Source organism: Melopsittacus undulatus, chromosome 7 (genome assembly GCF_012275295.1).
Source record: "Melopsittacus undulatus isolate bMelUnd1 chromosome 7, bMelUnd1.mat.Z, whole genome shotgun sequence".
In the NCBI taxonomy this organism is placed as follows: domain Eukaryota; kingdom Metazoa; phylum Chordata; class Aves; order Psittaciformes; family Psittaculidae; genus Melopsittacus; species Melopsittacus undulatus.
In genome coordinates, this window is record NC_047533.1 from 32,761,513 (window position 1) to 32,773,559 (window position 12,047).

At 36.6% G+C, this 12,047-nt stretch overlaps 1 protein-coding gene across 1 annotated transcript in view; it reads left to right on the top strand.

Moving 5' to 3' along the window:
• Positions 1–12,047, top strand: part of FAT1 (FAT atypical cadherin 1) — a 110,190-nt gene that overhangs the window by 31,817 nt on the left and 66,326 nt on the right. The window contains exon 3 of the mRNA XM_034065048.1: positions 4,650–4,964. Coding sequence (XP_033920939.1) covers positions 4,650–4,964 — 315 coding nt within the window. The remainder of the gene's footprint in view (positions 1–4,649; positions 4,965–12,047) is intronic.

A 12,047-nucleotide genomic window follows, 5' to 3' on the forward strand; every position in this document is an offset into this window, starting at 1 on the left:
TCTGATTTTTCCTCAGTTGCTGTATTCATAAAGCAGCCTGTTCCTCTTTACTGAATTCTGTCCAAATTCTGTTCTATAGTATTCATGTAGGACTTTTGCCACCTTTAATGAAATTTGTAGAGAAGTCCTATTGCATCCAGTGGAAACAATATCTAGTCTAAATTTCAGACATATGAGTATTGTAAAATCAACTCTGTCCTCTTGCAGATGACTGGGAAACATTTTGTCAGAGTTGTTTTGTTCTCCCCTCTGGTGTTTAGTGACTGAATATGATTTTATTTTTTTTAATCCTGATTGCCAGAAAGGCTTCAAGATTGCATATTTAGCCAGGTGAAAAAATGTTTTAGGAATCCTCACTTCACCATATTTTTTGAACAATAATATTTACTAGTCTTTAGGATTACCATACATGCTAAAGATTCTTTAGTGGTGCTCTGTGGAAGATTTCTCTGCTTGTCTTGCTACATAACAAGCAAATGGCTTTTAAAAGTTAAAATCACCAAATTGCATCAGCAATAGAGAATTGATGGGAAATTTGCTGATTCTGTGAATGGGAGAAGAGATAGGGCAGAGATGGAGCTTTTACAACATTAAAGATAGGAGCACTTAAGCGATACACACTCCCTAAATATGTTTTGCACCAGTTAAAAAAAAAAAAAAAAAAAGAAAAAATCAAGTGAAAATACATTCTAGGAGCAAAAATATACTGTTGAAATTTATGATACTGATCAACATCTTACTGATCTAGCTGATTGTGAGATTAAAACAAATTTACTATTACTTAGATTGTTTTATTACTTCTCTTTGATATATGACTTTCCATCATGTTTCCTCTCTACCATCTTGACGTGGGTGCTTGCTTTTAGGTGGTATCCAGTATTACACTGCCCTGCTATGTAGTATAGGCCACTATAGTAAACATTTGCAAAAGCAGATAGCACACCAACCAGTGATACTTTAAGGACTGGTTCTAGAGCTGTGATTTGGTACAACTATTGTTGTCTAGTTGTTGTTATTGTTTGTAATGTTAAAAGGGGGAAAAAACCAAGTACTCTGTGTAGTTGCATGTGTTTAGTGTTGATTGTGTTTTGTGGCAAAAGTGCTGATGCATGACCAGAAGAAAATCAGGTTTTAGTAGTCAAGAGCTTCCTGCACCCCAGGCATGTGTATTGGATCAGTATCTGTTGCATTTTATTGCTGGGTGGAAACAAGAAGAAATCTGAGTCATATTAATAGACCAATTGGCCCTTCCTTTGTGGTGCCTGCAGCTTTGAGTGACGGAGGTGTGGTGGCCTCTCCTCCACCCACCTCCGTGTGTAAGGTGTAAAGGGGAGTTTTGCTTGCTATCTCCTTGTCCCCTTTTGCATGACTTTTAATATTGGAGGAATGCTACTTTGGGTCTTCATTTTTAATAGTGTTGAAGTAACCCAACTATGTGTGATGCCTGTCTCTAATAAGTTTTCCAACTTGCATACATGCGTATTTATTCCCTCTGTTTTAAACTCTTAAGTGGGGTACATGGAGGTTCTTTTAAGTACCCTTTATGGCTCTAGGAAATGTTCATTCAAAATTAGTGTTAAGACAGTTGGGTAGACATTTTTGCATATCTGATCAGAAAATAGTTTTCCTAGATGCTTTCTATTTCAGTCCAAAATTATAAACAGCACATACAGAAAAAATGTTCACCCAACAGTGCAGGATCTGTTGGGTGAGAAACATGAGAAAAATGGAGAAGTAATTTTAGTGAATTGGATTTCATGTTACTTTTGAGCATGATCAGATTACAAGCCTTTCATTGAAGATTTCTACAAAACCCAGGGTAAAATATACAGAAATAACATTATGTATGCAGATCTAATTTGAAATTAAAAATTAACTAAAAGAAATTAAGTTGTCTGTATGTGTGGTATTGTACCTGTTAGTCACTATCCCTATAATCCTTTTGCATATTTCTTTTTGAGGTACAGTTACTGTTGTTTTTTTGTATGGCATGTTTTTCCCGTTTGTCCCATGTCAGGTACGTGACTTACAAGAACAGACATTTGAGAATTTGTCGTCCACTAAAGCAAAATGGGTTCAGTCATCTTTTAACTTCAAGTAGGCTTAGATAACTAAGGTGGTAGAATTTATAGATGCCAGGTGGGCAGATTGCAGAAGAAGAGCTCCATTACCACTAAAAGTGTCTTATGTTTCTTTAAAATCAGGCAATGCTATCTTAAAATTAATCTGCCACTTCTGATGTAGCTACTGTTAAGAAAGCAGGACAGGTGTAAAATGATAACAGCTACTCAATTCATCACATAAGCCTGCCTGCCCTGTGCTGCATGGATCACAAGCAGCAGAGCAGCATTGCTGGAAGCCTTCCTAAAAGGGAATTGATACAGTCTAGTCTTGTGTTTAGTAGAACATGAAGATTTTACAAGATTTTCCAAGGCAAACATGTAGTCTACCCAGACTTAAGATGAAGTGCTTGCATGCATGTTCAGCATTTAGGTTTAGAAGTGAGGCCACAGTAATGGGAAAAAAAAAAAGTAATCCCGTGCAAGTCTCCTGCCTGAAGGCAGAGAGGTATAAAAGGTGTAATGTAAATGAGTTACAAAAATAGAATCCAGGTAACTAGGTGCTGAAAGCTACATGTTCATTTTTAAGAGCAAATTTATGTACATTAGCAATCCAAAACTATGCAGGTAATCACAGCACAAATCCAGTGACTACATAGATTTTGGTGGGGTTTTTTTGGTTTGGTTTTGTTTTGTTTTTTTTTTTTATAAAAAAATCTGCCATCAAACAGAATGTAAGTACTGAGATGAAAAGACTGAAAATGTAAAATACCAATATCCTTAAAATTAACACCTTGGCTTAGTTTTTGATTATGGTCCTTGTGGGGGAGATTGAGGTATGGGGGTAGGAAATTATAAAGCCACCAGTTTGCTTTCAAGAAAACTTCGTAGACTGTATGTAATGCCTGTGTATTTTCAAATTGCAGTGCCCCTCCTTTTTATCCCAGTTCTGAAGCATTTGACACTACGTAAACCCCATTTCCACACTGACATCTGGTGGTGGTTCTGGAATGCTGTGTTGCTTGAAATGCTATATATGGGTATTCTGAAGGTCTAAGCATTAGATGCAGATCCAGCCCTTCTTCAGTGATCTTCTTGACTTTGTAATTCAAATTGCCATTTTTAGACCTTTATGCAGATTCTTAAAAGGCAAAGAAAGTAATGGATAAATGAGTAATTCCTCAATATTAATTTCATTTTGCTCAGCTGGTGTAGTGCATTAAAAAAGAGCCTGGAGTGTGTGAAGGAAATGATGCTGAGTTCCTTCCTTTCCTGAAGAATTCCTGTAAAAAAACAGTGGCATAGTTTTATCATGGTCTTATTTTACTGATGGTGTGTATATTTACATATGTGTTGTGTGAGCTCAGAAGAAGGACAGTATGACACACAGTCACATTGGGTGGCTCTATCCAGAGTCCAGTACCATCTGTCATGGTTGATAGTTTGACTCATCTCGGCTCCAGTCCCAATTAGGCCTGGTGTGTATCAGTATAGCAAACAGTAAGATCCATGACAAAGCTTTTCAAGATCTCCACAGAACTGGTTTCAAGGGCTTGCTGTGTCCCTCACCCTGATGAGTCTCAGGTTCATTTGAAGTTCTGTTTACAAAATATCTCAAATCAGACAACCTGTAAGAACAGCTGGATCACGAAAAGGAAAGTGCGCAGCTCTGAATTAATATGCATTCCCCATTGTATGTACCGTGTCAGATACCCTTTTGGCACATGCATATTAGGATGGTACCTGTAGAGTAAGCTGCTTATAAAAATAGTTCTGTATTTCCCTCACAGTGGATAAAAACTTGAGTCACATATTCTTTATTTATTTCTGTCTCCAACAAGCACCTGTACACTCAGCAGACAGATTTTTATGAAGCTGATGAACTGTGTAGCTGTTCCTTAAATTCATTTTATATGTGTAAAATTGAGCTAAGTCCTGCTTTCCATTGCTAGGGTAGTGGCAGCCATTGGGTGCTCCTAATGCTGCAAAGTTTAGCTTCAAGTACAGCTTTTGAATTTTTTTCTGTGAAATTTCTGTATGAACCCAAATTAGCCCATTAAGACAAGTCAGTTACATAATTCATCTGAGCACATAGATAAGAATGTTTCACATTGAAGTAGCTGCTTATTAATATAAATGGTAAACAGTTCAAGAGTTTGGAGTATAAATTAAATAGTTTAATATAGTAGAAAATTCAGTATAATCATTGATGAGTAAAGAGGGTCACTGAAGTCCCAAAAGACTGTGAATTACTCATTAAATTTAATATTTTAGGCAAAATAGCTTTTATAAATAGTGCTAATTGATCTGATAGATCTCAAAGGATATTGGAAAGGAAATTAAATATATATGGTTTTAATATCTGTAATGTGCAGTTGCTGAAAACTTGTAGTAATTCTATTTTTTGTGGCTTCAGGTTAGCTTCAATATGTTGTCTGTGTATATTAACAAAGACTCTGGAATCAATGTCAGTTATTTTGCACTTGTATTCATTTTTTTTAATTTGTTTGAGCTTGTTGCTTACTGTATTATTACATACTTCTGCATATTTATTGGATCTTTTCTATTTATCTTTCTTCCTATTAACAGGTATTATTGAGACTGCAGATCGCCTGGATCGTGAGACTACTTCACACTACTGGTTAACTGTTTATGCAACAGACCAAGGCGTTGTGCCTTTATCATCTTTTATTGAAATCTACATAGAAGTTGGGGATGTTAATGATAATGCACCTCAGACCACAAAACCAGTTTATTACCCAGAGGTCATGGAAAACTCACCTAAAGATGTATCAGTCATTCAGATTGAAGCATTTGATCCAGATTCTAGCTCAAGTGAAAAGTTAACCTACAAGATTACAAGTGGAAATCCACAGGGTTTCTTTTCAATAAACCCCAAAACTGGTAAGTGCAATACAGTTATTTATTTTATGTGTGAATGAATCAAAATGCATAAATACATGAACCAGGCAAAATCAAGGTCTTTGGTTTAACACTGTAACCATGCTTTTCATGTTAATTAACCTGATATCTTGGTTTGTGTCAATATCAGTAAGTTACATAAACAAGCAGAAGAGGATTTAAGAGTGAAGGAGTTGGTTCAAAGTACTTGATACCCAGATGATGCACATTTTGGGAAGGTTTACTTCAGAGTAGCTCCCCTCTATACTGGCCAATACCTGTTTGCTTTTGTAGTACAGCAAAAATACATATTCTAGCTTAGTTTCATCCCAGATGTTTTTAGCAATCTTAGTCTTCCAATTTTCACACATAATTTTTTTTTTTTTTTTTTGTCAGGCTGTTTTTTTTTTCCAGGTAGTAAGTCTAAGGCCAGCTATTAACAGGCCATGTGTTAACTGTAAACTCACTTGTCCCACAGTTGTAAGGGACCATCTTTGACAGTAACTATTGCTGTTGTAAGAAATAGAAAATCTGGGAGATAATTTGCAGGTAATGAAAAGAAAGTCTGAATTCAGAGGTTGCTTGAGAAGCTTCACAAAAAACATCTAACAGGAAAGTACAAATACAAGAAACAGACTTTTTGTAACTGTGAATTACAAATATGGAAATATGTATAGGGCAGAGAGGAAACAAAATAATCCATATTAACTGAAGCTACACAGTAATGTTAAAGACAGTGTAAATGTTGCCTACCATCCCTTGCTTCTGAATGAACATGGATGTACAAATACATGGATGTACAGTACACATGCTGGATGTTTTTATCTACAGATCTTTCCTAACAGTAAAGAAGGATTTGGTTTTAATTAAATTATATTTTGGTGGATTGGGCACAGGGTAGTTTTTCATATGTTGCATCTAGGAACCATTTCACATTACAAATTAGAGGAGAATCTTCCAGTTCACTCAGCCTGAAATTTCTTCTTAGGATCCAGAGATTTTTAGACTAGAAATGTAGAGAGCGACTTTAATCTGTAACAAACCCAATAATTAGAGAGCAGTAGAAGCCTTATTCATTTAGCTCTTGCTAATTCATGGGGGAAATTTCAGGAGATTTACAGGAGCAAAAATTGGGTGAAAAAATTTGTTTTGAAGGCTGGGTTGACACTGTGGCCTTCATTCTGTTTCATGGTTATTTCAGCTCAGGGTATGAAAGACTTGTGAGCTGCAGCAGCTCTAATTGCTGTGTCAGCAAAGCTCTGAGTGCAAACACAGGTATGTTATTTGGGTTATTTCTGACAATAACTTCTTTGTCAGCATGTGCTGCATCTGCTTGTGAAGATGTTGCCAAGAGGGACATATGAAGTCACTATAGCAGCAGCAGATCTTTAGCATAGTTAAAGCCTGTATCTAAATACAATATTTACACAAGCATTGGTTTTAGAACAAAGGCAACCTAAGTAGTAAGATAAGAAGTATTTAACCACAGAGTCTTCTAAAGTGGATGCAGAAAACTCTTGTGTGCTTGTGTGTGTGCTTTATTTCTATTTGTCTTTATCTGCTTAACATGATGCAAAAGGAAATATTTTCTATTCCCTAACTCTTATTTTGAAAAGTACTGTTTCTTCTTTACTGCTACTTCCATATAGTCATCTCAATCAGTGATATTCATAAAAATGGGAGTAAAATTGCTTGTGACTTAGAAAGAATAGTGTGACTGCAGTGCTCAAATTGCAAGTGAGTATAAATTCTGCCTACGTTCATGTGGTCTTTACTGTATAATTGACCATCTATTTTTGGTTGCTGGGTTTTTGTTTTTTTTTGGGGGGGGGGTTGTGGTGGTTTTTTTGTAGCTCACTCTCTCTTGCTCTTTTTTCTGGTCCTTTCCTACTCCTCTCTGCCTTCTGTATGATTATGCAGCATTTTCCAAACTTTGTTTTAAAAAGGACACTTGCATGCCTCCCTTATGTAAGTTTTGAAATGGATAAACATGTTTATTTCTATTTAATGGATAGAAAAATTAGGGCAGCAGAGATTGTGACCTGTTTTGGAGCTTGTAGTTTTCCACATCAGTAGCTTACTGACAATCTAATTTATGTTACAAAGGGAACTTGAGAAAGCTCAGCACACTAGATGGTAAAGTGATAAGGAACACTTAATATAAAGCTAATAAAGATTTTCTGTCAAGAGAGTTTCTTACCTGACTTGTTGAAGCGTGCATACCGAAGCAGTCTGGTCTGGAGTCTTTCTCAGCTCTGTACTAAAGGAGAAGGAAAAGAAAAAAAAATCAAAATGCAAGCACTAAGAAGAAAATAATCTCCCTCTTGATTTACATTCAACAGAAATTATTTTTGTTAATATAGTTAAAATCACTGGAATAGGTAAATTCATCGGGTGTCTATTGGTGTTAAAATTACAGTGCTAGATAGACATAATAAAGAGGAGGGGAAGAGAAGACATGAACAGAGAAGGGTTTCTGCTGTTTTCCCAGAGTGCACTCAAATAAGTTGAATGGATATTAAATAGCCAGCTTATGCATACTGTCTTTCTATTAACTGGGACACTGGATTTCATGTGATCTAATGGGCTGTCTTGTTTTTCCTGTGTATGTTCAGTTTGAAACTGGCAGTCTGCAGTAGCCACTAACATGGTGATCGAGATGAGTTTTGACTGAGGTTATCAGGTTCATAATTTCTCAAGTCTCTCTTCTGCCTGTTTAGAAATCAAGTGTGTTTAACCTGAATGAATCCTGTCTTTGGTGGAAGCTCTTTCACTGGGATTGGGGTGTTCAGATTTGAAAAGTCACTTTAAAAGACACTAGTTATTGTTGCAGTTAAAACACAGTATATTTTATCACCCTCAGTTAATTAAAGGGGCATCAGCTGAAGTATGTATTTGACTAGAATTAGTGAAATCAAATCCCATCTTGTTTGCTTATGCAGCTATGTTACCCTTGTTACACCTTGTTGAGACACTGTAAGGTATTTGACAAAGGAAGAGAAACCTTCACAGGGCCTCAGGTTACCCTTTCAGCCAAAGGGGAGGTGGGGTTGGAATATGAATCATGTCTTTAACTGTATCCCATTGTAACATAGAAAGTGACAGAATAAGAGTTAAGCATGTGTTATGTTGGTTACTTTGGGCTGCTGTGCAGCCCCAGAGGCAAATTGAGGACAGTAAAGGCATTCAGTAGAATCAAGGCAAGGCTAGTGTTGGGATTCTTAAAATATGCGGTGAGCGTTAAAAATATGTTTTAGCTGACAATAGAATCGTGGGATCAGCTAGGTTGGAAAAGACCTTTAAGATCATCAAGTCTAACCATTACCCCATGACTGCGAAGTTCGCCACTAAACCATGTCACTGGGGGCCTCATCTGTGCAGTTTTTTAACACTTCCAGGGATGGTGATTCCACCACTGCCCTGGGCAGCCTGTTCTAATGCCTGAGCACCCTCTCTGTGAATAAATTTTTCCTGATATCCAATCTAAACCTCCCATGCAGTTTGAAGCCATTATCTCTTGTCCTATTGCTTGTTACCTGGGAGAAGAGACCAACCCCACCTCACCACAACCACCTGTCAGGTAGTTACAGAGAGCAATAAGGTCCCCCTGTGAGCTTTCTCCTACCCAGACAAAACAACCCCAGTTCCCTCAGCTGTTCCTCATGAGACTTATTCTCCAGGCCCTTCACCAGCTTCGTTGCACTTTTCTGGACCCTCTCCAGCATCTTAATGTCTCTCTCTTGTAGTGAGGGGCCCAGAACTGACCAAAGCATTCGAGATGCAGACTCACAAGTGCCCAGTACCAGGGGGTGATCACTGTCCTGGCCCTGCTGGTTATGCTATTGCTGATATAGGTCAGGATGCTGTTGGCCTTCTTGGCCGCCTGGGCACAAGTTAGCTGATGTTCAATGGCTGTCAGTCAGCACCCCCAGGTCCTTTTCCCCACTCTTCTCCAAGCCAGACAATATGTTATTGTCTTCTCTGCAGGTCAAGGGTTCATCTTTTTCTGAGTCTTTATAGAATTTAACACTGTGGTGTTGTGGTCCATGGCTACCACTGTGTGTATCATACTAATACAGGATATAAATAGCAATAATCTAAATGTAACCTATGTCAAGTAAAACATTGCTTTCTGTTCTCTGAAGTGTTTCATTTCTAGAATTTTATAGGCTCCAGACTAAGATATCTGTGTCTATGCAATAATCCTGAATATTTAGATGGTGAAACTGACTGACATGGACCTATGTAGGATATAGTTCATCTTTCACAGAAAGAAGTGATTTCTTTTCTTGACAAGAACTATTGATTGATCTGTTTCTTAAAAATGTTACTAGCTGAAATAGTATCTATGTGCTTCGGTTTCTGACTATACCCTTCAGTAAATCTTCATCAGCACTTGAAAACATCTTTCTTGTTTGAAGAAATTATAAAATAACATAATTAAAGAAACATTGCTAAGGTTTCTTTGCATCCAGAAATGCTGCTTCACTTTTTGGAGCAGGATATATAACACAGTACTTCACAAGACATTTTTGTAAACTTGTCCGATCTACCTGGCCTTTTATTAAAGCAAATGAAATATAATTTCCTTTACTTTTGGAGTTTCCATGAATAATAAAAAAAAAGCTGCTGTATATGTGAGCTGGCCAGGTGGAATAAAAAATAGTTGTCAGTTATTTACAGGAAAGCATTAAAGCAAGGACTAATTCCACGACTTTCATGGTCAGCTTGAACACAACTGTAGAGCAATATGTAAATTAATTAGAACTACTTTATATCTGCTTAACTTCTTGCAACACAGCTTTTAATTAAATACAGAAGTAATTGACAAAATGGTAGAGATGCAAGGCATCTTAATGTTTAGATGGAAGGAGTTGGAGTTGGCAGGATTTCATACCTATTCAGAGCACATCCTGGGTCTGTATGGTTAATCTCCCTACTTAACCCCAGAGCTGTTGCACTGAGGATAAGAAATTATTTGTGCTTTTAGGAACTCGCATGTAAAGCAAAAGATTATATGGCAGGAAACAAGTTCTGGGTGTGTGCTTTGGTGCTCCCAGTGTGCAATTTTTTTTTTTTTTTTTGCTGGTATATATAATAGAAAGTTTAGTAACATTTCACTGCTTCGTGTGGGTGTGGTTTATTTGTTGATGAGTTATTCAGGTATTTTAATTTTAAATTACCTTGTAACAAGGTCAAAGACTTCGGAAATTAATTATCAAAATACTCATAGTTGTTAGTTTCCATATTTCATTGGTTGCATTTGGATGTGTTTTGTCTAAGAAAGTATTGATGGACAAAAAATGGACTCTCTAGGGAATGAGTAATGAGTTGTTTTACTTAAGTCAGCGATTGAACTCCAAGCTAGTTGAAAAGTTTTGTCACTGATGTAAACTCTGTGGTTGTATTTACAAAATAAAGTTTACTGTTGTATTGTTTGAAATAAATTACTTTTTTTTTAACATTAACGCAATTGTGTTGAGTGGACAAATTACCCCTCCCCTCATCTTTTATTCTTTTATTTTATAATATCTTTATTTGCTTTATTGCTTTTGAAGAGGAATGTTGGAAACATGACAGTAGACAGAAGGATTGCAGTAATTTCTAGAGAAAGTGGAAGAGGTACTTAGTATGGCATCTACTAATAATAACTGATAATACCACTATATAGAAGTGAACATTTATGAGTGGTTTATGAATTATGATTATGTAATTTCTCATCTATATTGGATTAACCATTTAGAAGTGGATCTGTTAGTGCTCATTCAAGAGAGTTATTAATTTTACTAAGAGATTTTTCAGTCAAAACATGTGATTTCATTCTGTTTGAGACAGGAGAGTGGGACATGCATTAAATATGTGCTTTTTGTTGCACACAGTAAGAATTGTTAAGCGTAGTATGCAAACTAGCTCCCCAACTAAAAATGTATGCTTGAAGTCCCCCAGAGTTCCATAGTCAACAAAATTGTTTTTTCTTTCGGTTTCGTATGTTTTGTAGTTTTCTTCTATTCTTATTCTTTAAATTATGGGATTGCAGGCCTCATGTGAAATGGGAAGAAAGGTATTCACCTTTAACTGACCAACAGTAATGGCTCAATGAGTTATATGCAAAATATGGACATTTAAGACCTGAGGAGAATAACCTTAATTGCTGCAGAATTAGAGCCGTTAGAGTGAACTCTCTCTAAACAAAAGAAGCTTGCTGAAGTCCCCTGTGCTCTATATCAGTTTCCATATGGATGGAATAGTTTTGCCATGTCACAGTTTTAAAATACAGCTGCTACTAAGTGGTACAGGCTTGGTATGATTAATATCTCAGATTGCTGAATTATGGTACCTAAAAGAAGCTTATATTACCTTGTAAGTGGCAGTATGCGCATTAGAATGGCAAAACCTGTATTTGCATAATGAACAGAGTTCTGGTTCTCCTTAGTGTTACTGAGCAAGAAACCAGAATCCTAACCAGCTATGCATATAGGGTGAGGGAAGACCCCTGTACTTTTCTTTTTTTTTACTACCTTGCCCATGTGTTTAGGCAAGAAATAATTTCTGATCTTTCTGCAAAATTGGTATGTTTGTTTCCAGTCCCTTAGGACTTCTGGTGCATTTATTGTACCAACCGGATTTGGCCTGGGGAAAGAATTGGGGTTGGGTAGCAAATAACATTTTCCCCAGAAGCCGTGCCTTACTTCAGAAATTCAAGACAATAATAGCAAATGAAGCAGGGGGTTACTTGACATTGCTTCATGTAACAATTTTGAGTCAGATTTGCAGAAATACTGATTGAAAAAGTATAGCTTTCTATGTGTTTAATGCAACTTGATATGACAATAACATATACTTCCAAAACCTAGACTCGTGTTCATAATCAGAGAGGAGAATGACAAAAATAATTTTGAGTGTTGATTTTCCCATACTTCAGTTTTGCAGGTATTAAATAGAAATAATTGCATGACCTAATTGCTTAGAAGTGTTCTGAAGATATCTTAATGCACATTTAAGCAGCACGTGGGTATTATCATGAGAATGCCATGGACATTCCCTTGAGGAAATTAGTAATCCTCTAGTGTAGGAGTTAGGCATTTA